Here is a 23,270-nt window from a genome sequence, read left to right as displayed (position 1 = left end):
TCAATAATTGAACTAATTTCCGGTTACGGCGCTATTATAAATTTACAAAAGATATATTTTTGTACAGATAATATCTTGTTTCTGCTTAACTTTATTTATTAAAATTTTAAATTAACTTAATTTATTGCCTTAATGTTTAAACCTATATAAATTACCGAAAATAGCGATATATCTGTTTTTCAAATAGATTTGCTTTGCTTTTGCTACGCGTCATTTGTTACCAAGGGTGGCGGCATATTATAGGAATGTGAGATAAATGGGATTTTTTCTTGGTTGTTGACAGGCAACAATATTACAACGTTACGTAGTACAAGTTAACGTAGTAGAAACTATTAAATAATAAAGTTACTATAATATAAGTAAACTATACTATTAAAAATAATTAGTGATGAAGTATAATGAACAGATAAAAGTAATTAAAATGTAGTTAGGTAGTCCAAAATAAAGTTTAATTTATTTTCTATTTCTTTTTTAATAGAATAACTAAGAAGTTAAATATAATTTTTTAAGAAAACTGAAACATAAAACAATTTTTTTGTTGGCATGGGGCTATTTGATCGACTTTTCGGTTGGTTAAAAACCAAGAAGAAGGAGGCAAACATAATATGTGTTGGTCTTGATAATAGTGGAAAAACAACAATTATAAATAAATTAAAACCCAATGACCAAGTCCAAGATATTGTGCCAACTGTAGGGTTTAATGTAGAGAAATTTACAATGTCAAAGTAAGTGTTTATTTGGATCAATCACTATGTGGAATAGACTTATATACATGTTTTAAATTTGTCATTGATTGTTATTTGTATATTATTTTTCCCCTTATTTGATGCATAAGAAATTTTAAAACAATGTATAAAAAATGTGTAATGTTTATTAACTTTTTGTATATGAAATGCTTTAAACATTGTAATTACTTCAACTTACGCATAGTCTCAAAGTGTTAATAAAATTGTTTATAAAAACAAGTTAGTAACAAATATTTTTTTAGTTTACTGGACTCTAATCTGATTTTTTAATTCTTTTTTTAGCCTTTCTTTCACAGTTTTTGATATGTCGGGACAAGGAAGATACAGAAACCTGTGGGAACATTATTACAAAGAAACACATGCAATTATTTATGTAATTGACAGTGCTGATAAATTACGTATGGCAGTTGCTAAAGATGAATTAGATAGATTACTGGAACATCCAAGTAAGTTGTAAAATATTTTTTTTATATAGCTTTATCCTTGATATGGGAAGGTCAACTTAACGACCTAAACAAAGACTAACAACCAGTACCCCAACCCAGTATTGATTTACCTATGGCATTTTGGGATATTATTGATTATAGTTGCTCAATAATTAAGCTGCTGTTTAATTGTTAGCCCAGCAGGAGTTCCTACAATCTACCGTGCCTTAGTCAAGGGCACTATAGCATGAACGCAGTGGGGATCGAACCTACTACCTCATGTAGTGTAGCAAGTGTTTTGACTACTACACCATGCTGCCAGATTTTAACTCATTTTTATTGTGATTAAATAACTGTTTAAATATTCAGGTATCCAAAACAAAAGAATTCCTATTTTATTTTACGCCAACAAAATGGATTTAATGGAATCCTTATCTGCAGTTAAATGTTCACAAATTCTGGGTTTAGATTTAATTAAAGAAAAACCTTGGCACATTTGGTAAGTTAGTGCAACAATATTTATTCACAGTAAATTTATTAGGTTGCCCTTTAAACTGTTTTAAATAAGTGTAATGGGCTTATTTGTTAATACTCTTGAAATAATATAAGATTATTATTTTTGTTGGTGTTTAAAATTTAATTATATAGCCTACAGTAAATATATTTTTTACATTACTATTTTGTAGTTTTTTTGTACCACTATATGATAAACCATTCCCTGTTTATGATCACAAGTTATCGGTAAAGCCTCATTAATAATGCACTTGTTATAGTAAAATATTTTCATGCATTATTCAGTGCAACAAATGCAATAAAGGGGGAAGGAATAAGTGAGGGGATTCAATGGCTTTCTGACCAACTACAATCTGTTCAGCTTCACAACTGAAGAGCGTTACCTAAAAAAAATTACTGTACTGTCGAACCGCACTAATCTCATAAAGTATAATCTCACTTTCCCATGCCGTTAGGTTTTATCTTGAGCACTCAAAGCTAAGTTTTCTAGTTCTTTTTGGCTATACTCTCAAAAACTTACCTTTTTTTCATTATGTTTGATAGAAAATACTAAGATTAATATGATTTAGGGTTTTAAAGGTACATATCCAAACTTACCTGTTTTCGTTTTGTTATTGATTGTATATATATTTTTTTTTACAAATAACATTGTGATTTTTTTTAGATTTTAAAATGTGTTTCATATAAAATTGTAGTAATTCATATATGTTTGTATATTTAATATGGTACATCTTGTAGAAAATTTTTTTTATTAAGGCTGCTTACTAATACCAGTTTATATTTTTATTTAGTCAATTCTAGTAACAAAGTCTAAAAATAAAAAATGTCGGTTTAGACTGCTCTTTTTACACTTTCTGTATAGTAACATAGTATATATTTTTCATGTTGTTGCTTTATTTAAATAATGTTAATTAACATAATGCAGCATAGTTTTATATTTTATTTATGTTGTTATAAGGTAAGCTCACTTTATTTTAAATGTTTCTACTTGTAAATAATTTAAGTTTTTATTTGTTGCATTTTTAATGTAATATACCAACTTGCCAAGCACATGCTGAAGATAATTAGGTCAATTTTAAAACATGAAAAAGGTATTTTTATTACAAACCATTAGCTACTTTTAAATTATTACTGGTGCCATAAATTTTAAAAATTCATTATTTTTTTATTAATAAATGCATGTTTAAAAATAGTATCGTTATTGAAATTCTACAGCAAAATCAATAGTTTGTTAAATACAAAATCAATAGCTGTAGGTCAAATTGGATGCCCTGTTATTTAAAAATATTATAATGAACATATAAAAATAACAATACTGGTATAAACAGAAAAATTCATTTTCCAGTCCAAAAAAAAATCAAAATATTTTAATTTTGCCCTAAGACATAATTCTAACATGTACTAAATATTAACAAATAGTTTATGCATTACAGAGAAAAGTACTAAAAAGTTTTGGTAAATGATTTAAACAAGGTAATGGTGCAATTAAAATAAATAAACTGAATTGAGTTTTAAACGTCAAAAGATACAACAATTTTATAATATCTAAAATTATATTTAATCTTTGGTAAAGATTTAAAAAGGTAAACTTAATAATACGTTTTTAAACTTTATAAACAAAGTATGCATTAAAAAATTAAAAGTTTTATTTTAGTGTAAAATATATTAGCGTATCCATTGCTAAGGTAATAAAAGGTTGAGAAAGATAAAAATAAAAACTACTGCATACTTAAACAGTGTCAAATAATAATCTTTACAGAGTGTGTACCTATGATTAAAAACATGTAAGTACAAAAAATAACCTTGTGCAAATAAATTGATAATCAACATACAGAGTACATGAAACAAGCAAAATTAAAATTGAAGTATATTTCTAAACAATGCATGCAATAAAAATGAAATAATTACACATACAATAACAACACTATGATCTAAAGATTAAAAATATAATAATAAATTCCTGTGCAAATGAAATAGATGAAAACTAAAATGCAAAAAAGAGCTAAAACAACAGTATAAAATAAATATATATATAAGAGCTAAAACAACAGTATAAAAAAAATAACCTTTCAAAAAATCAAAAAAAAAAAACTATAACAATATTAAGTATACATTAACAACACCCATTTTTAGTGCACCGTTTTTTATTTTCTAATTGTTGAGGTGGTACTGATGGTACCAAACCACATTTAACACCATCCCAACCATCCTCTGGTGTTATTTGACCAGTTTTTATCAACCTAAACACCAAATAAAATGGTAAAATGATGAGCATTTTTTTGTTTTCAAGGCCATTAAATTCAAATGTTTAAAAAATAAAAAATAATAATTTAACATTAATAAAAATTGGTTTAATTTAAAACTAATTGATTTTTTATTGCAAGCCATTAAAATTTCTTCTACAAATTATACAAAAAAATATTGAGAACTCCTAACAAACATCTATTGATAAGAGTTTAAAATGGTTAAACATTTTTATTACATTTTACAATTTAAATGTGACCATAAAAATTACTTTCAGTAATAAAAGCCTAATAAGTTTGATTGTCATGCAAACATTATATCACAATTATTTGTTAAATTACTAAAAAAACAATTTTTCGAATGCCTTACGTAAATATGTTTTCGGTCAATAACAAAAAAGCATTCAGAACGTTAATTCCTCTTTTAGCTGATGTTTCAATATACGGCATTCTATGAAGTTTCGCGAACATACAAGCTTCATCGTAACTAACCTTTTAAAATAAATATTTATTGAGGTAAACAAACAAAAATAATCTTTATTACAGCTGATATTTATTTAAACTTTGGTTTAACTACAGCTGGAAATTAAATAATTTTGATATGATTTTGACAAAGTTAAATTTTTTTCCATTTGTAAGCCATCTTATTAAAAATTTTCTTAATTTAGATATTTGTACTATATATATATATTTATATACAGTTGTAGTAAAGTAATCAATAAACTAGATTAATTACCATTTTATGACTAAATTCTAAAATCAATTATCAATGCAAATAAAGCCTGGGCAATAGATTATCCAAATAAAACATCTGCCAATAATCAATCAAAAATATGACAATAAGGATATCCACAAGGAAAGAATTTTTAAAATCCAAACCTTTCTATGTATTTCCAAATCGCATTTCTGTCCAACTAGAATAAAATAAATATTTCTGGGTGCTACATGAAGTCTTGCTTCTTCAGCCCACTGGGTTAAATGCAGAAAACTATCCCTGTTTGTGACATCATAAACAAGAATTGCCCCTATGGAGTTGTGGTAATAGGATCTAGTTATAGACCTGATAAAATTAAATTGATTTATATTTAAAAACAAATCTGCAAGCTGCAATAACAAATAACAGATATGTGTAATTATGCTCTTGCATGAAATTAGTAAAAAACCAAAAATAAAAAGTTTTTATATAATATCGGTATTATATATAATATCAGTATATATACTTTATAAGTTGGGTACAATATTTAATTTTATATGATGCACAAATTAAATTACAATATTTAACTGGTTACCTGAATCTCTCTTGTCCTGCGGTATCCCATAATTGAAGTTTAATTCTGGTCGTGGGTTCAACTTGAACTAACCTTGAGTAAAAATCCACTCCTACTGTTGGGTCACCTACCTAGAAATAATAATAGGGAGTTTTAAAAATTTGGTTTTAGAAACTTGTTTTGTAGACCTTCAACATTTTTGTTTTATTTTTAGTTTCTTGGAAAACATTATTTGCTTTCTTTGCACAAATCCAAACAGTACAGTTATAAAAAAACACGATGCACTAATAAGCAAATAAAAATCACCATACCCAATGGAGTTATACGTTTAAACATTTTTCTAAGATTTAATGTCGGCCTATTTCGCTTTACTACAGCAAAAAATAACATTTTAGTATAACATGAAAAAATAAAGACATTTATTATATATATTATATATATATTTAACTGTATATACATAACCAGTAAGCAAACAAGTTTAATGTATATAGACCATAAAGTCAATACACTTAACATAAGTAACAACCTTGCAAGTTTACCATTATTACAAAGTTAACACAAAGACAAAATGAAACTAGTCAGCAATTGTGAACTAAGTACAATACCTCAAGGAAACTGCCGTCTGTGAATCTTTGCAACAAAGCAGTTTTTCCAACAGTTGAGTCACCAAGAATAACAATTCTGAACTGGTATGACCAAATTGTATCAGGTCGAGCTATCATTGTTGAGCCCATGGTGAATAAGGAGAAAACTAGTGAATTGTTAATTGAACTGTAATAAGGAAATATATTTTGTTACCATAATGAATGACTATTAGAACCGAAACTTAATTAAAAAGAATATAAATACATTAAATTCTAGTTTTAAAAAACACATTTTTTTATAAATATAATATATATTATATATATATACGATATTTTTTCCAGAAATTCGTTTTTAAATATATATAAATTATATATTTTGCTTACCTTTAATATATAAACGGCAAACATTCAAGATTTTTGAATTTTACACATAAAATAAAAATAAAAATAAGCAAAGTAGGGTATTCCTTTCACTGTACTTCAATCCAATATCATTGTAATTGTAAACCAACATTTAACTAATTATAAGTATTAACCCTTAATTAAATATAACATTATCCATCTGCAAAAAAAAAAATTTATATACAGTTTATACAAGGCAAGCGAAAGGTCTCATTTTAAGAATTTTACAAAAAATTAATTAAAAATTACCCGGTTATAATATAAAAAACAATTGTTCAAAATTTGGTAGTACAAAAATACAAAACAATAAAAATCACATAAAAATTGAAGTAGTTATTTTAAATATTAAATAATATTGATCATAGTATTAATGTAGTTAGCTACAAATTCAATAAAACTAATAAAGTTATTTAGGTAGATTAAATATTTTGGTACTAATTGGTGTAGTACATAATCAAAATAAAAAAAAATTATTTGTACATTACAATAAATCCCAAATCTCAAAAACAGTGTAAATGTTAGACATTGGCAACAAATTTTTAATAAAGGCCAAAAATTACAAAGCAGTTAGCAAGTAGCACCTACTATTAGCACTTAAAATAAGCAGCATCCAATTAAAACAAATGGCACTATAATTACTTTTGCAGGTCTGGTTATCTATGCTTTCTAATTTAAACAAATAAAAGAACTACTTAATTAATAAATTAAAATAATTGCATTGTTGTAGCAGTAACATAACATAATTGCAGTTTAAAAATAAATATATCCAATAAAATTATCTTACAGTTAAAATACTAAACAGTTTATTGAATTTTTGTGTTAGTTTAAATACTAAGAAGTGTGTATACATTAAATTAATGTTGTGTAGAGTTGAGCATATGGAACTTATGAACCCTAAAATTTTACTAAAGATAAATATAATAATAAACATTAAAAGTGGGCATTCTAAAAATGATAGGCTATACCTAAAAACGCATACAAACTAAGAAGAAATTTTAATACACAAAAATTGAAGAGTACCAAAAAAATAATAGTGGTGGTGTTCATCTCTAACTTATTCCCTGAAATTGTTTACTTACGTAAAAAACAAGGCCTAATCTTCGTGATTTACTCCATTCGTCAACTTTTCCAATTCCATTTCATTTGCTGGCAAACTTTCGGGCTCGTCATGTCTAGTTTGCCAGTAGAGAGCAATTGGGTGAATAAGGGTTATCAGACTAATCCCAATAAAGACAATATTCATCACTGTAAAGTCGTTATCAAAGTAGTAGAGAACCAAATTAAAAAGTGGAAATTGAAGTAGGGATACAAGACCAGAAAGAGTCATGGTCATGCCGTACAGTTTTCCAAAATGTTCACCCGGAAAGGTAAAGGCAATAAAGCTAGAGTTGCCCCCGTAAAGAAAAGACCTAAAAAGCACCTGAAGGACAAATGATAAATACTGGATATTTATATTCGGAATGGCAACACAAATCGAAAACAGAACACCAAGAAAGGTAGTAGCAAGTCCAGATATGGCCAAGGCTTTAGTTGAGGTGATTTTATCATCTGTACAAGTGGTAGCGTAGAATTTCTTCATCAAGTCAATCAGCATACCATTTAACGGAGCAGTCAAAACACCGAAAAATTGACATATTCCAAAAACATTGATGTAATGACCTAAATAATGGTCTCCACTGGGTATTATTGTAATTAACCAAGTGACGAAAGTGCCAAGAAAGAAATAATTGCGAAGTTGCAAAACACTGAAGTGAAATAAATTGGTGATGAAACTACGGGATTTTAAACATTCCCAGTATGTCATATCTGCATTTTCGTTCTCAACTTTTTCTGTTTTAATTTCAACTTCAGGCAAATTTAATTCATCATCTGGAGTTTCTATGTTTTCATTTTGTGGCCCTGCACCATATCGACTGAGCACACCATATCTATAGACACCACTAGGCAGAGGAAAAGGTATATGGTATTGAGGCATTAAAAATATTGTACGAACCCATTGAAAAATAGTACAACAAGCAACGAACTGGAAGATTGCACTTAAAGTGATGCCGCTTTCGTAGCACAATTTAAATAGCAAAAACACCACAGAAGAAGAGTCTAAAGCACCATTAAGGAGGGTAATTACCGAAGACCGTGCTGGACCGAACAAAGCACCGAGTTGCATATTTGTCACTAGAAACAAAATCCCACCGATCGCAATACAACACATTGCTGGAAAGAGAATCCATGAAGTTTGTACAGTTGCGACGGATGATATTATAGCTCCACATGTAAACAACAGAGTTGCAAAAATACGAGCGACCATCGTGCCAAATTTATCAAATATAAACCCATTGGGTAGAGTTGAAAATGATAAAGCAACACTGGCAACAACAAACACCATGTTAATAGTTTCGTCCTGTGCTTTGCATGTCAACAAACCAGCTGCACTGCCATTTGTGGTGATATTATTTTCCGATGTCACAATACTGGTGTTTTTCACATCATCTTCGCACAAATAGCTGAAATATCCCTCCCCCTTTAAAATATATGTTAATGACGACCATCCAAATATTAAACCACTGAAAAATAATCCTTCAAAGATGGCAGTTATCAAACTAAGCAAGTGCAGAGCATTGTACTTCATTTTGACAAATATAAAATTTAAATATTCAATAATAATATTTAAAAATTATGGCTAAACAAATAAAAAACAAAATATAAATTTTAAAGCAATTACTGTTATAGTTATTTAAATCTTATAATTTAATGAGTTTTAAAACAGTCAGTCAGTTAGTTGTTTTATTGTAATTTTAATTAGTTCGTTTCATCAGTTTAGTCAGTCAGTTAGCTTGTATATTCAATATTCTTACATTATTTTAAAAAACTAAAACAGAAACTTCTAAATATTTAAAATCTGTGCATTCCTTTACCGGGACAAACTTATTTAAAAAGTTAAATTTTCTTACTAGCAACAATTTAAAAAAAGAATCGAAATCTCTTACTCTTACTAAGACGACCCCTCTGCTGAATAATATTGACAAACTAAAGAAAGAATTGTAAGCACATGGTCCCTCATGGTTTTAATCCAGAGTTGTCAAAAGTTTTTATTATGAATGAGTCATATTTAAATTAAAAAATTTAATTTTTATGTTAAAAATATTTTATTACAACGACTTATTTAAGTATGTTTTAAATATTTTAATGTAATATTTTAAACGCTTATTATTAGTTGTGGGATCCCAAAATAAGTATTTTATTAAGAAAAGAGTCAAAAAATTTTATTTTTAAAACTTGTTTTTAAACATTTTAATACATTTTTAATAACAAAAATTTATTTATTTATATACATTTTTTATGTCTAAATAGTAAATTCTTTAAAAAAGTGTTTTTTAAATAGAATATTTTTTAAATAGGCAAGTTTACGCATTTAGGTCAAAATTCTTCCTCGCTTTTTGTTTGTGTTTTTAATCCAGAAAGTTTAAAAAACGATAAAAGAATTTGTGCAGACAGAACGTTTTTTCACATTTTTAGAATCATAAGACACTTAAAGCTTCTTAATTTATACATATTAACAAAAATAATAAATAGTCACATAACTTTTTACAGCTAAATACACAAAAATTTAACAACGACAGCAAATTTAAAATTATATATACTTTAATTTTTTTAGATTATTTTGTTAAAATAAGTTGCTAGTTGGTAGCAAATGGAAATATGCCATTACATGGTTCATTAAAGAAAGGAGCTGACAATAACTCGTCCTCTCCAAGACCCAATCGAACTTCGTGTCTCAGGAATCGTCACATAAACAACAACAAAGAGAAAGAAGGAAATTCAGGTGATTAACTTTTATTTTTATGGATTTATATTTTCTAAAATTATTGTAAATTTTTTTTTGTACATATCTTTATCCTTGATGTAGGAAAGTCGAATGCGCGACTTAAACATAGAGTAACATTAGTTACTCCAACCCAGTCTTAAGTTGCCTGTGGCAGTTTGGGATATTATAGATTAAAATTGCTCGATAATTATGCTGCTGATTTTTAAGTGCTGACTCAGCAGGAGTTCATAACGTTTATAGCGCCTTACTTAAGGGCTCTTACTTAATGTGTGGTGCAGCAAGTGTTTTTACCACTACATCATGCTGCCGGTCAATTTTTAATGGCTTAAGCAATTAACGAAAGTTTTTTGTTAAACCTGTGGTCTGGTGTACCTTAATTTATGTTGGCGTGTTTTAATTAAATATGCTACCATAAAGCCCTTCTTTTCAGACAGGATGGTGTAGTGGTTAGGTTACTTGGTTTTACAACAAGAGGTCAATAAAACAATTTACACTCCTCCAATGTTGTAGCCTGGAGTAAATAGCCATAAACTCTTAACCAATTTCTAAACAAATTGCCTGACTATCTGCTTAATATTATTTAAAACTGTCAAAGTCAACTTGAAGTTCAATACAGGCACAGTTAAATTAAATAATTATAATAAATATTTTTATTTTAGAATCACGAAGTGAATCTCCATCAAATGTTCTGTCTCCATTTTCCTCCAGAAGAAGTTCATGTGAGGAGATTGTGATTTTTCCCACTGATAAGAAAGATCAAGTGAGCTCAGATAAACCTGAATGTTCCAGTGGAAGAAATTTAAAGGACAACAACATGAACAATATTTCAACTCCCAAAAGAACAGGTAGGTTTAATTATCCTAAGCCTTTTTAATTAAAAAGCCTTTTTAATATTTTGTGTATATATATATATATATATATGTTTAAAATAACTGAATGTTTAAGACACTGAACTTCTACTTATAAATTTCTAGTTGATTAAAACCTCACTGCTTTGGTCTTTATACAAGCGATAATAACATTAGTTAAATTAAATAACAATCAACAAATTTACAATGAGAAAAAAATATCACCAGGCTAATAATATTTAAAAAATATTTTTGTTAGGGACATCTACAAAGAGAACAGACAAGGACAAGAACTTAGTTATAGTGGTGGACGATACTAGATTTCATGTTGATAAAAACTTGTTTACAGCCTACCCTGACACCATGCTGGCTAAGTAAGAATTTTAAGTTGTCATTATTTAAGGTTTTTGTCAAAGGCTTTTAATATTAAAATTGTTATACTAAGATTTTTCAGTAATTCTATTTTAAAAGGCCAATCTTTAGTTTCTTAAACTATTTTTTAAATATTAATTCTTAGAAAAATTCTACCACTTGATTTAATAACTAAATACATTATAACAATATTTAAAGCTTTTCAAAATTTATTTCAGGATGTTTAGTATGTGTATGATAGATGAAAGGGGTTGGACCAAACCAAACGAATGTGGAGAATATGAAATTTCTCATCTAGTATCAGCTTATGTATTTAAGGCTTTGTTGGTAAGTAAATGTTTTGATTTAAAAAAATAATATAGACCTAAAAACCTTCTGTTTAATCAACTAGTTGATACCCCGCTTTTATCAGGAATTTATATGTTGTAATCTGGTCTCAACTCTCAAAAAAAATTGTCTGTGATAATTTGCCCATGCACCAAATCGGCAGTTTTATTTATTTTGTAGGCATATAAATTGGCTATCTCTATAAATTTAAATACCACCACTAAAAGTTTTATTATATATAGATCTTGTTCTGTTTTAAACAATTGCCTTGCAGTTCGCTTTTTATTAAAATGTTATGAAACAATAACGAATATTAAGGTATTTTAATTTAATACATTTATTATTTAGGAATACTATACAGGAGGAGTGATAACATGCCCACCTGGAGTATCTGTACGAGATTTAAAAAATGCTTGCGAGTATTTTCTTATTCCATTCAACCATCACACTATTAAGTGCAACAACATTGGTGAGACCATACTACTTGTAACTTTTAATTTTACTTTATACCTTATATATAAGGCTTTAAAATGTGAGTGGTGGTTTATATATAAATATATATACTAAGTCTACTGACTAATTTTCTAGCTTACTAATTTTGAAACGTATGTTGGATTTGTTCTATTTGATTTTGATTACATACTTAAAAATTTAAAAGTGTTTTTTTAAGTTACTTCAACGTTGAATTTTTTTGTTTTTAATTAACCACATAATTTATTTAGGATCTTTTATGCATGAAATAGCAAACGATGGCGCTCGTCAACAATTTATTCATTTTGTTGATGTTGATCTTCTTCCTTTGATGGTGAAAGTTGCTCAGGTAATTAAATCTATTTAATTAAATTTAAGTTTTAGTATATTAAACTTTAAATTAAAAAAAAAATTTTTTCAAGTGTAAAAATTTTAAAATTTGATTTAAAATAAAATTTTTTAATTTTTTAATTTTGTTTTTTTAATTTTTGTGTATTTAAATAAGTATTAAAAGATTTAAATAATTGATATTTTTGTAACAATATAAATAATTAATAGATAAAGCTTGCTAATTTCCTTAAGCCAAGTATTTAATATTGATTTTACTATTATTGCTATTCAAATGTTTTTTAATAACAAATAAAGTAATTCCAACAATTGGGTTTTTATAAAAAAAATATTTCGTTATTTAAATTTCTATTCTCAATTTTTTTTGATCATATTAAGTCAAAACCAAAAACAGTTAATAAACTTTCTTTATGACATCACAATAACAGAGAGGAGACAGGGAATGTCACATTGTGGTATTGTCGGAAGAGGACACAGTAGAGTGGGATGACAACTTTCCTCCTCAAATGGGAGAAGAGTACACAGAAGTAGTTCATAGTACTCCGCTGCATAGGTTCCTGAGGTATATTGAAAACAGAGAGGTGGCAAAGTCAGTGTTAAAAGATAGGGGAATGAAGAAAATCAAACTGGGGATTGAAGGTACTTAGTGTTTTTTTATTTTTAGGTTAGGGTAATTTTTTTTTTTTTAGTAAATTTTTACTTTTATTTTCTAGAAATAGTTAATCAAAGAAAAAATTAGGTTTAGATTTCGCAACAAAAACATTTTTTTTTATATTTATTTTTTTATTTTCTCTAAAATAAAACTAAAAAACTTATTTTCTTGTTGTCAAGGTTACCCAATCTCGGTAGACCATGTTAAAAGACGAGGAAGCGTTCGTCAAGAAGTGATTTACGATTACGTTCAACGCTCTTCGATAGCGATGTCATGGGAAAAAGAAGAAAGTAGATCACGACATGTTGATTTTCAGTGTGTCACAAAATCAAAATCGATCACCGATCTTATTGCTGCAGCTGCTGATACACCACAAGATCATGGCCTGGTGAGATTTATATTTATTGTAATATTATATTAAAATTAATGGTATTGTTAGAGTATAAAGGAAGTTACTGTTGTGTTATACTGGTAAATGGATTTTTATAGCTTGATTGGCTATAGTTTAATAGTAATGTTCGTTGTCAGGTTTGTTCTATCTTACAGTGTACACAATAGCATAAACACCATTTTATATTTAGTTTTATCTTTAAATTAAAACGATTTTTGATATATAAATTATAATAGATATTTATTTATTATGGATTCTACCTACAGACTACACTATAAAAATACAATATAATCCTCCCTATGCTATATTAAACAGTTATTTGGTAAAATTTAAATACAAAAATATATATTAAAATTAAATTGCAAATTAAATTTTTTTAGATTATCCAAGTTGAAGATGAGTTAAATGGTTTACATAATGTCAACCTCGACCCTGAGGAAATAAACAATGATTAGTGATGTCATAATACCCTGATTATTACTCATATTGCCTTTATTGTTTTTTTTTGTATTAGATAACCAGCCAAGATAAATTTAAAAAAAAAATATTGGTCTAAATTTTATTTAGGTTATTTTTATTTGAAAACTCTGCATATGTTGTAAAATATGTTAACAAAAACGTCCTAGTATTGCATTTTTTTGTTTAAAAATTAAATAATTTTTATGTAAAATGTAACGTAACAGTTACTATCCACACTGTGTTTAAATATTTGTTTTAATCAAATTTAAGTTAATTATTTATTTAACTTCCGAAATTCAACATTTATTTATTTAAATATAGTTAATATCGTAAATATTTTCGATTTTTTTTTGGTTAAAGTAATATTAAGACCATTTTTCATAGGTTACTTATTTCATTTTTTTGTAAACTAACTGTATGTTTTTGTAAGATTCATATTTTTTGTCATAAAATGCCTGGTGTAAAAATATTTTTTTTATTTAAATTTTGTTTTTTCTTTTTATAACTACTTTTTCGTTCTTTAAGTTTAATGTACTAAAAAAATCCATTACAATTTGAATAAATAAAACCGCCTATAAAATATTGTTTTTAAATGTTGGGTCAATTTATGCAAAAAAATTAATATAATTTAGTATAATTAAAGAAAATTTTTAGTGGTATAATTGCTAAACAAAAAAAATAATAATTTGAAACATTGAGGACAAATTTAAATATTGACAAAGGAATATTTTGATATTAACGCATGAGTCAACAACATCTGGCGCGAAATCTTATCAACTAGTTAATATATTTCGATAACTTTGGTGGTTATTTTCGTTTTTTTTAATATATATGTATAAATACTAAGTTAATTTAAAAGAAAAAATGCCAGAAAACGAAACATCAAAAGGTAATTTTGTTGTTTTGATAAAAACATTAATTAAAAAGGGAAGATCTGAAAAACGTATAAATTAATAAACTTAATAAATTTTTTATGCAGTATATCATATATGAATATTAGAATACAGAAAATAATCGTTATTTAACTGACAAACCTTTTTTTAAACTTGCAGACCTCAAACTGATAACATCTCTACCAAAGGAAGATACACTTAAATGGGGGCGAAGTCCATTACCCAAAATTAACCCTAAATCTGACCCAATAATATTTCAACAACTTGACCTTGATTATTATCTAAGTGGGGACAATGTAGAAGGTAAAAAAAACTTTTTATGCACATTTTTAATTTTAAAAATAGCTTTTATTTATTTTGCAGTAATGGGTTCGATTCCCAATGCTTTTATGTTGTAGTGGCCTTGAGTAAGGCGCTATAAACGGTATAAACTCCTGGTAAGCAAAACTTAGTCAGCAGCTTAATTTTCGGACAATAATACTATATAATATTTCAAACTGCGACAGGCAACTTGAGACTGGGTTCCAGTAACTGATGTTACTCTATGTTTGGCTCATAAAGTCAACCTTTCCATTTCAAGGATAAATAAATATAAAAAACAGGAAATTTTTTAATTTTTTCTAACAGGAAATTTTTTAATTTTTGCTAACAGGAATGCCTAAAGTTGAAGGTGGGACAGCCCCGGTGGTAAGAATGTATGGACTAACAATGGAAGGTCATAGCATTGTTTGTCATGTTCATGGTTTTCTTCCTTATTTCTATGTTCAAGCTATGAAGGGGTTCAAGGTGAAGTTGTTCACATAAATAAGACAATTTAAAATATTTATTGATTTAAAATTTTGACCAAACTTTTTTTTTTAATTGTTGTGTTTTTTTTTTATTAGGAGGAACATTGCAAGGAGTTTTGTCAAAACCTTAACTCACTAATTTTAAAAGAAATGAGAGGAAACAAAGATGTTACAACTGCTGTTTACTCTGTAACCACATGCCAAAAGCAAAGTAAAATTCAAAAACTAGTTTATAATATTTAATATGATATAGATACATAAAAAAAACACAAATTATTTAGGAAAAAAACATAAATCTTTTATATTACAGTAACCCATTTAAAAATTTATTATTTTGTGTTGATGGTATTTTTTATGCATTTTAATTGCCTAGCCTGTACAGTTAATTAGTTATTTTTGTTAACAAACATAGTAACATAGCCTTTTAATTGTTTGTATTATAGTAAAACATTTATGTATATAAGGATTTTTTTTTTTTTTTTTGTAGACATGTATGGGTACTCAAGTACTGGCATGAGCACTTTCCTTAAAATAGTTGTAGCTGTACCCCGGTTAGTTGCAACTACTAAGAGAATGTTAGAAATGGGATTTAGCACAACTAATTTACCTGAACATTCATATAAGGCATTTGAGAGTTTTATTGATTTTGAAATTAGGTTTGTTAGATGTTTTATTACTTTTCAAAGTGAAAAAATTATCATTTAGGAATATTTTTTTAAGCAAAGCCTAGTGGTAAGAACACTTGCAACACCACCATGAGGTTGTCGGTTCAATCCCACTGCTCTCATGCTGTAGCGCCCTTGAGTAAGGCGCTATAAACTGTACGAACTCCTGCTAAGCCAGCACTTAATCAGCAGTATAATTATCAGGATATTATAATCTATAATATCCCAAACTGCTAAAGGCAAATCGGGACCGGGTCGGAGTAACTGGTGTTACTCTATGTTTAGTTGCACATTCGACCTTCCCATATCGAGGATAAAAATATATATATATATATACACAAAAAAAAATTTTAAGTAGTTTTGGAGATATTTTGTTGTTTTTTTATTTTTCGAATTGAAAATTTAAAAATATATTTTTTATTATGAAATAATTTACATGGAACATTTTCCTTTTGTTGTATTTATATATATTGTATTTTATTTTAAACAATAATTTTAATTCTTGATAAAACCAAAATAATTTTACCAGAATCTTAACAATTTTTACAGATTTATGACAGACACTGACATGGTAGGATGTAATTGGATTGAACTACCTCCAGGAAGTTACCAGGTTCAAAATGAACGTCAAAAATCGAGTTGGTCACAAATAGAAGTTAACGTTAAATGGGATTCTTTTATGAGTCATCAACCAGAAGATGAATGGCAGAAAATTGCTCCCCTAAGAATTTTAAGTTTTGACATTGAATGTGCTGGAAGAAAAGGTAATTTTTTTAAATTTTTACTCTTTTTTTAATTTTTTTTTATATACATATTTTATCCTTGATGTGGGAAGGTCGAATGTGCAACCCAAACATAGAGTAACATCAGTTACCCTGACCCAGTCTCGAGTTGGCAGTTTGGAATATTAAAGAATATAATTGCTCGATAATTTCGTTGCTGTTTAAGTGTTAGCTCAGCAGGAGTTCATACCGATTATAGCGCATTACCTAAGGGCGCTATAGCATGAGAGTAATTTTAATACTTCTGTTTCATAATGTTTTTATTTTATTTTTTAGGTATTTTTCCTGTTCCTGATATAGACCCAGTCATCCAAATAGCTTTGATGGTTAAGAACCAAGGTAGTCAAGGTGAACCATTTATAAAGACCATATTCACTTTGGATACTTGTTCTACTATTGTGGGATCCAATGTTTATTCATTTCTTAAAGAAAAAGATTTGCTGCAGGTACTGAGTAATTAAAAAATCTAATTTAACAGAAATTTTTTTAAATCGTATTTTCACAAACATTGCTTTTGTTAAGCATAGAAAAAATTTCTATATATTACATTATTTTCAGCATGGGTCTATTTTATTGGTTATTACATTTTAATATTTGTGTAAAATACAATTTGTTTGCAGGCGTTCAGTGATTTTATAAGAATTGTGGATCCAGATGTAATAACAGGTTACAATATCCAAAACTTTGACTTGCCATATTTACTTAATCGAGCCTCACATTTAAAAGTGGATAAGTTCTCTTTTCTGGGAAGGTAAACTAGATTAAGAAAAAAAATGTTCTATTTTTAACAAGATATTTTTTAAATAAAAAATTGGTTAAAAATTGATTATAATGTTTATAAACACTGGATATAAAGGCTAATTAAATTTAGATTGTTAATAAATTGGTTTACACTAATAAACATTGGATGCTTAGAATTAAGAACTCGTGTTCGAAAATTAAAGAAACAAAATTTCAATCTAAACAAATGGGAAGCAGAGAGATGAAACAAATTAACATGGAGGGAAGAATTCAATTTGATGTTTTTGTCGTAAGAATTTTAACTTAATGTCGTTTATATTTATTTTTTTGTTGAACTGCATAGGTTATTAAAAAATTAAAAAAATTTTGTATTTTAGTATTGAATAAAACTTTTATTTATTTTTTTAGGCTCTACTGCGTGAACAGAAGTTAAGATCTTATACTTTAAATGCAGTAAGTTTTCACTTTCTGGGTGAACAAAAAGAAGATGTCCATCATTCCATTATTACTGAACTACAGCAAGGAAATGCTCAGGTTTAAAATAAATTTAAATACCCCTAAATACACACACATGTATTAATTTACCCTTAATGAAAATACTAACAACACATCCTAAACATAAATTTTTTTATTACAACAACAAAGTCATTTAAAAGATGTCTGAGCTATTTCAAATGTAATTGACTTTGTAATACTGTAAACATCTGTACTGCCTTACTAGAGAATGCTGGAATATTAAAGTAGTAAAGATTAAGCTTTTGACCTTGTTATAATAATATTCATTATACTTTTTTAAATTAAGATTTTTTGATGTTTACTTATTGCTATATTTATATTCTAGTCACGTCGCAGACTTGCTGTTTATTGTCTTAAAGATGCATTGTTACCCATAAGACTTTTAGATAAACTGATGTTTATTATTAATTATATGGAGATGGCTAGAGTTACGGGAGTACCTCTCTCTTATCTACTTTCTAGAGGACAGAGTATTAAAGTTATATCTCAACTGCTTAGAAAGGTAAAAGAAACTTTGATTCTTGTTTATTTTAATTTGGGGTAATATATTTTATAAAAAAAATTGTTTTATTAAGTTTTTATTTTTATTTATTTATTTTTTATATTTTTGTATATTACTATATCCTCAATGTGGGAAAGTTGAATGTTCGACTTAAACATAGTGTAACATCAGTTACTCCGACCCAGTCTGTGGCAGTTTGGGATATTATAGATTATAATTTCCTGATAATTATACTGTTGATTAAGTGCTGGCTTAGCAGGAGTTTGTACCATTTATAGCACCTTACTCAAGGGCGCAACAGCATGGAAGCAGCGGGAATTAAACCCATGATATGCCGGCATTATTATTAATTATTATTTTAAACAGACAAAAGCAGCCAATTTATTAATGCCAGTTATACCAACAAGTAATAATGATGAATTTACTGGTGCTACTGTTATTGAACCTATTAAGGGATATTATAAACTTCCTATAACTACCCTGGATTTTTCTTCTCTGTATCCTTCTATTATGCAGGCTCATAATCTATGTTATACCACTCTCTTAATGAAGGTAACTTTGAAAGTTAAATTTTAAAACCATGAGTTTTATTTTTCCAAATGTTTTTTTTTTAATATTTCATATTTTTGTATTAATTTGTTTTACTTTTTTTTTTTTTGTATATACGTTTATTCTTGATGTGGGAAAGTCAAATGCGCGACTTAAATATAGAGTAACATCAGTTACTTCGACCCAGTCTCGAGTTGCCTGTGGCAGTTTGGGATATTATAGATTATATTTGCCCGGTAATTATACTGCTGATTAAGTGCTGGCTCAGCAGGAGTTTATACTGTTTATAGCGCCTTACTCAAGAGCGCTACAGCATGAGGTCAGTGGGAATTAAACCCCACCCCGTGTGGTGTAGCAAGTGTTCTTACCACTACACCACGCTGCCGGTTAAACTTGAGATGCTTTAATGAAAAAATTTATGCTTTTTTAATATTTGATTTTTGTTTATTTTTTTACAGAACAGCAAAGAAAGGGAAAACTTAAAACCAGATGATTTTATTAAAACACCATCAGGAGATTATTTTGTGACATCAAAAGTAAGAAAAGGATTATTGCCGGAAATTCTTGACAGTTTATTAACTGCAAGAAGAAGGTAACAGTTTGTTAATTCAAGAATTTGTGTTAAATTTTTTAAATTTAAACATTGTTATTTAAATTAATGTTTTTTACAGAATTCATTTTTACATGACTACATAAAAAAGATTGATTGCCTAAAAAAAAAGAAAAAACTTAAAATATAGAAAATCATAATTTTTTTTTGTATAATATATTTTATCCTCGATGTGGGAAAGTCGAATGCGCGACTTAAACATAGAGTAACATCAGTTACTCCGACCCAGTCTCGAGTTGCCTGTGGCAGTTTGGAATATTATAGATTATAATTGCCTGATAATTATACTGCTGATTAAGTGCTGGCTCAGCAGCAGTTCATACCGTTTATAGCGCCTTACTCAAGGGCACTACAGCATGAGATCAGTGGGGATTGAACCCACGACCTTATGTGTGGTGTAGCAAGTGTTCTTACCACTACACCACGCTGCCGGCTGTTTAAATTTCAACGATTTTTCGAAATTCAACGATTTTTTGCCTGGCCAAGAGGCATACAAATACACCGAATAATAAGATTTTGTACTTACACTAAAATTACTTACAATTTTAGTGCAAAAGCGATGATGAAAGTTGAAAAGGATCCATTCAAGAGAAGCGTATTAGACGGACGTCAACTTGCTCTTAAGATAAGTTGTAACTCGGTTTATGGATTTACTGGGGCACAAGTTGGGAAATTACCTTGTTTGGAAATTTCTGGGGTAGGTTATCTAATATTATGTTGTTTGACTTCAAAAAATTTTTTATAGTATTTTGATAAAATTTTAAAAATTTTTTTTAGTTTCTTGTATTATATATATACAATAAACAATTTTAAATGCATTTTTTTAATTAATTACTATAGCAGACATTCTAAATTCGGTAAATCAACTTTTAATATAAAAACTTTATTTTATGAATACAATATCTACTTTGTACTAATTTTAAAAATTATTTTTTAGAGTGTAACTTCATTTGGGCGTTTAATGATAGACCAAACTAAACAGCATGTTGAATCTCAATATACAATCGCTAATGGTTACGACAATAATGCCAAGGTTATATATGGTGATACTGACTCTGTTATGATCAAATTTGGAGTCGATTCTGTCGCTAAAAGCATGGAGTTAGGTCAGGAGGCGGCAAAATTTGTGTCAGAGAAGTTTGTCAGTCCGATAAAACTTGAATTTGAAAAAGTAAGAACTTAGATTTTAATAACAGGCAACGCGGTGTAGTGGTAAGAACACTTGCTACACCACACATAAGGTTGTGGGTTCAATCCCCACTGATCTTATGCTGTAGTGCCCTGGAGTAAGGTGCTTTAAACAGTATGAACTCCTGCTGAGCCAGCACATAATCAGCGGGATAATTATCGGGCAATTATAATCTATAATATCTCAAACTGCCACAGCCAACTTGGGACTGGGTCGGGGTAACTGATGTTACTCTATGTTTATGTCGCACATTCGACTTTCCCACATCGAGGATAAAGATATATACAAAAAAATATATAAATAAAAAAATAAAAGTAATATTTTAAAAAATATCAATTTTTAAATTATTTTTTTTAGGTTTATTTTCCTTATCTTCTAATCAACAAGAAAAGATATGCTGGTTTATATTTTTCAAGTAGTGCAGAAAAGCATGATAAAATGGACTGTAAAGGAATAGAAACAGTAAGAAGGGATAATGCTCCGCTTACAGCTAAACTCATAAACACCTGCCTGGAAAAACTTCTTATAGACAGGTAAAGCTAATTTTAATCATAGTTTTTAAATTTTGTGAAATCAAAATTTTTTTCAAATTTTTTTTCACCTAACTAGAGACCCGGATGGTGCAGTGAATCATGCTAAAGAAGTTATTTCTGATTTACTCTGCAACAGAATCGATATTTCACAGTTAATTATCACCAAGGAATTAACAAAAACTAAAGAAGAATATGCTGCTAAACAGGTTGGTGTAGTGTTAAAAAAACATTCTTTAAAAACTTACTTTATTGGAAAATAAAAATAAAATAACACAACCAGCTACAACATTCAAAAAAGTAAAGTTTTAATAACCTTGCCATGGCATGAAAAATCTTCTAATTCTTCTTTTACCAGGCTCATGTGGAGTTAGCAGAGAGGATGAAGAAGAGGGACGCAGGAAGTGCTCCCCAACTTGGAGATCGAGTTCCTTTTGTGATTGTGTCTGGTGCTAAAGGACAAGCAGCTTATCTCAAGTATAGCTTATAAATTTTTTTTTAATTAAATTCTTGGTTTAGAAAATATAAACTTAATACCTATATAGTAGTTTCATGGGTTTTATTCAGCATTTGATATTTATTTTCAGATCAGAAGACCCAATATTTGTTCTTGAAAACAACTTACAAATAGACACCGAACATTACCTCAAACATCAACTCAGTCTTCCTCTGTTAAGAATATTTGAACCCGTGTTGGGAGAAGCTAAGGCACAGTCTGTTTTGCTTAGTAAGTTAGAGATTTTTAACCCTTTTTTAAATAAAAAAAGTTTTTGACGTCAAAACCTATATTTTTAGTACCAGTTGGAATCACACTTAAGACTGTCAGGAGCCTAACATCTTTTAACTTATATTTTTTACAGAGGGTGACCACACTAGAGTAAAGAGAATGGTTTCATCAAAAGTCGGAGGTTTGATGCAATTTGCAAAAAAGAGAAGTACTTGTATCGGATGTAAGGCTGTTCTGTCACATGATGGTGCTGTTTGCTCACATTGTGAATCAAGAGAGTCACAAATTTATCAGAAAGAGGTAAAACTTAGTGATGAAAAAAATATGTGCCGAAAAAATGTGAGGGTTCATCTATCTATTTATGTTTTTTTTAGATTGCCAAGTTGTCATGTCTCGAGGAAAAGTTTTCAAGATTGTGGACACAATGTCAAAGATGTCAAGGCTCTCTGCATGAAGAAGTTATTTGTACAAGGTACTGAAAACTTGAAAGTTTATTTCTTTTTTTAAATATTTTACCCTTGATGTTTTGTTAAACCCAGAACTTCATGCGAAGTCCTAAACATTACTCTTTTATCCAAACCCAGTCTAGACTAAGGCATTATCGATTAATTTTTTTTTTCTCATTAAATTTTTATTAATTTTATTTTTAAATTTAAAGTTTTTTATTTTTTACAGTCGTGATTGCCCGATATTTTACATGAGGAAAAAAGTTCGAATTGATTTGGATTCACAGAATTCAACTCTGCAAAGATTTGGTTCTATGGCTTGGTAAACCAAGCTGGTTAATTAAAATTATATTAAAATTTTCTCATATGTTCATTACTTACGGATTTTTGATATTCGTTTAAAAATGTTTGATGTATTTTCTGCTTTTTTTCTATCAAATTCTTTCCGTTACTATTTAAG

General features: G+C 28.2%; 5 protein-coding genes across 5 annotated transcripts; 3 read left to right on the top strand and 2 right to left on the bottom strand.

The window, feature by feature from the left end:
• Positions 1–483: 483 nt before the first annotated feature.
• Positions 484–2,870, top strand: LOC145745376 (ADP-ribosylation factor-like protein 6). Its single transcript, XM_082563440.1, has 4 exons — positions 484–725; positions 1,029–1,192; positions 1,541–1,670; positions 1,970–2,870. Exons 1-4 carry the CDS (start codon positions 544–546, stop codon positions 2,055–2,057), a joined length of 564 nt encoding a protein of 187 aa, XP_082419566.1. The 5' UTR covers positions 484–543; the 3' UTR covers positions 2,058–2,870.
• A 519-nt stretch (positions 2,871–3,389) lies between these two features.
• Positions 3,390–6,326, bottom strand: LOC145759743 (ras-related protein Rab-39B-like). Its single transcript, XM_082573590.1, has 6 exons — positions 6,164–6,326; positions 5,801–5,966; positions 5,217–5,326; positions 4,807–4,987; positions 4,298–4,419; positions 3,390–3,924 (listed from the first exon to the last, which is right to left on the bottom strand). Exons 2-6 carry the CDS (start codon positions 5,927–5,929, stop codon positions 3,798–3,800), a joined length of 669 nt encoding a protein of 222 aa, XP_082429716.1. The 5' UTR covers positions 5,930–5,966; positions 6,164–6,326; the 3' UTR covers positions 3,390–3,797.
• An 80-nt stretch (positions 6,327–6,406) lies between these two features.
• Positions 6,407–8,846, bottom strand: LOC145758328 (equilibrative nucleobase transporter 1-like). The gene has a single exon (XM_082572504.1). It carries the CDS (start codon positions 8,805–8,807, stop codon positions 7,275–7,277), a length of 1,533 nt encoding a protein of 510 aa, XP_082428630.1. The 5' UTR covers positions 8,808–8,846; the 3' UTR covers positions 6,407–7,274.
• Positions 8,847–9,839: 993 nt separating this feature from the next.
• On the top strand, positions 9,840–14,277 carry LOC145763635 (BTB/POZ domain-containing protein 10-like). The gene is made up of 9 exons (XM_082575136.1): positions 9,840–10,001; positions 10,664–10,849; positions 11,112–11,226; positions 11,443–11,551; positions 11,900–12,020; positions 12,274–12,371; positions 12,799–13,009; positions 13,202–13,410; positions 13,794–14,277. Exons 1-9 carry the CDS (start codon positions 9,878–9,880, stop codon positions 13,866–13,868), a joined length of 1,248 nt encoding a protein of 415 aa, XP_082431262.1. The 5' UTR covers positions 9,840–9,877; the 3' UTR covers positions 13,869–14,277.
• Positions 14,278–14,637: 360 nt separating this feature from the next.
• Positions 14,638–23,152, top strand: LOC145763634 (DNA polymerase delta catalytic subunit-like). Its single transcript, XM_082575135.1, has 22 exons — positions 14,638–14,761; positions 14,925–15,068; positions 15,418–15,551; positions 15,650–15,764; positions 16,041–16,209; positions 16,768–16,982; positions 17,277–17,446; positions 17,621–17,751; positions 17,916–18,030; positions 18,150–18,275; positions 18,583–18,759; positions 19,126–19,311; positions 19,767–19,900; positions 20,468–20,615; positions 20,856–21,089; positions 21,465–21,640; positions 21,717–21,846; positions 21,996–22,114; positions 22,225–22,364; positions 22,498–22,664; positions 22,739–22,836; positions 23,040–23,152. The coding sequence occupies exons 1-22, from the start codon at positions 14,737–14,739 to the stop codon at positions 23,134–23,136; spliced, it is 3,150 nt and encodes a 1,049-aa protein (XP_082431261.1). The 5' UTR covers positions 14,638–14,736; the 3' UTR covers positions 23,137–23,152.
• Positions 23,153–23,270: the final 118 nt, after the last annotated feature.

This window comes from Corella eumyota, chromosome 1 (assembly GCF_963082875.1).
Source record: "Corella eumyota chromosome 1, kaCorEumy4.1, whole genome shotgun sequence".
NCBI lineage: Eukaryota > Metazoa > Chordata > Ascidiacea > Phlebobranchia > Corellidae > Corella > Corella eumyota.
Note: the sequence above shows the minus strand (reverse complement) of the source record. Positions and strands in the feature narration are given on the sequence as shown.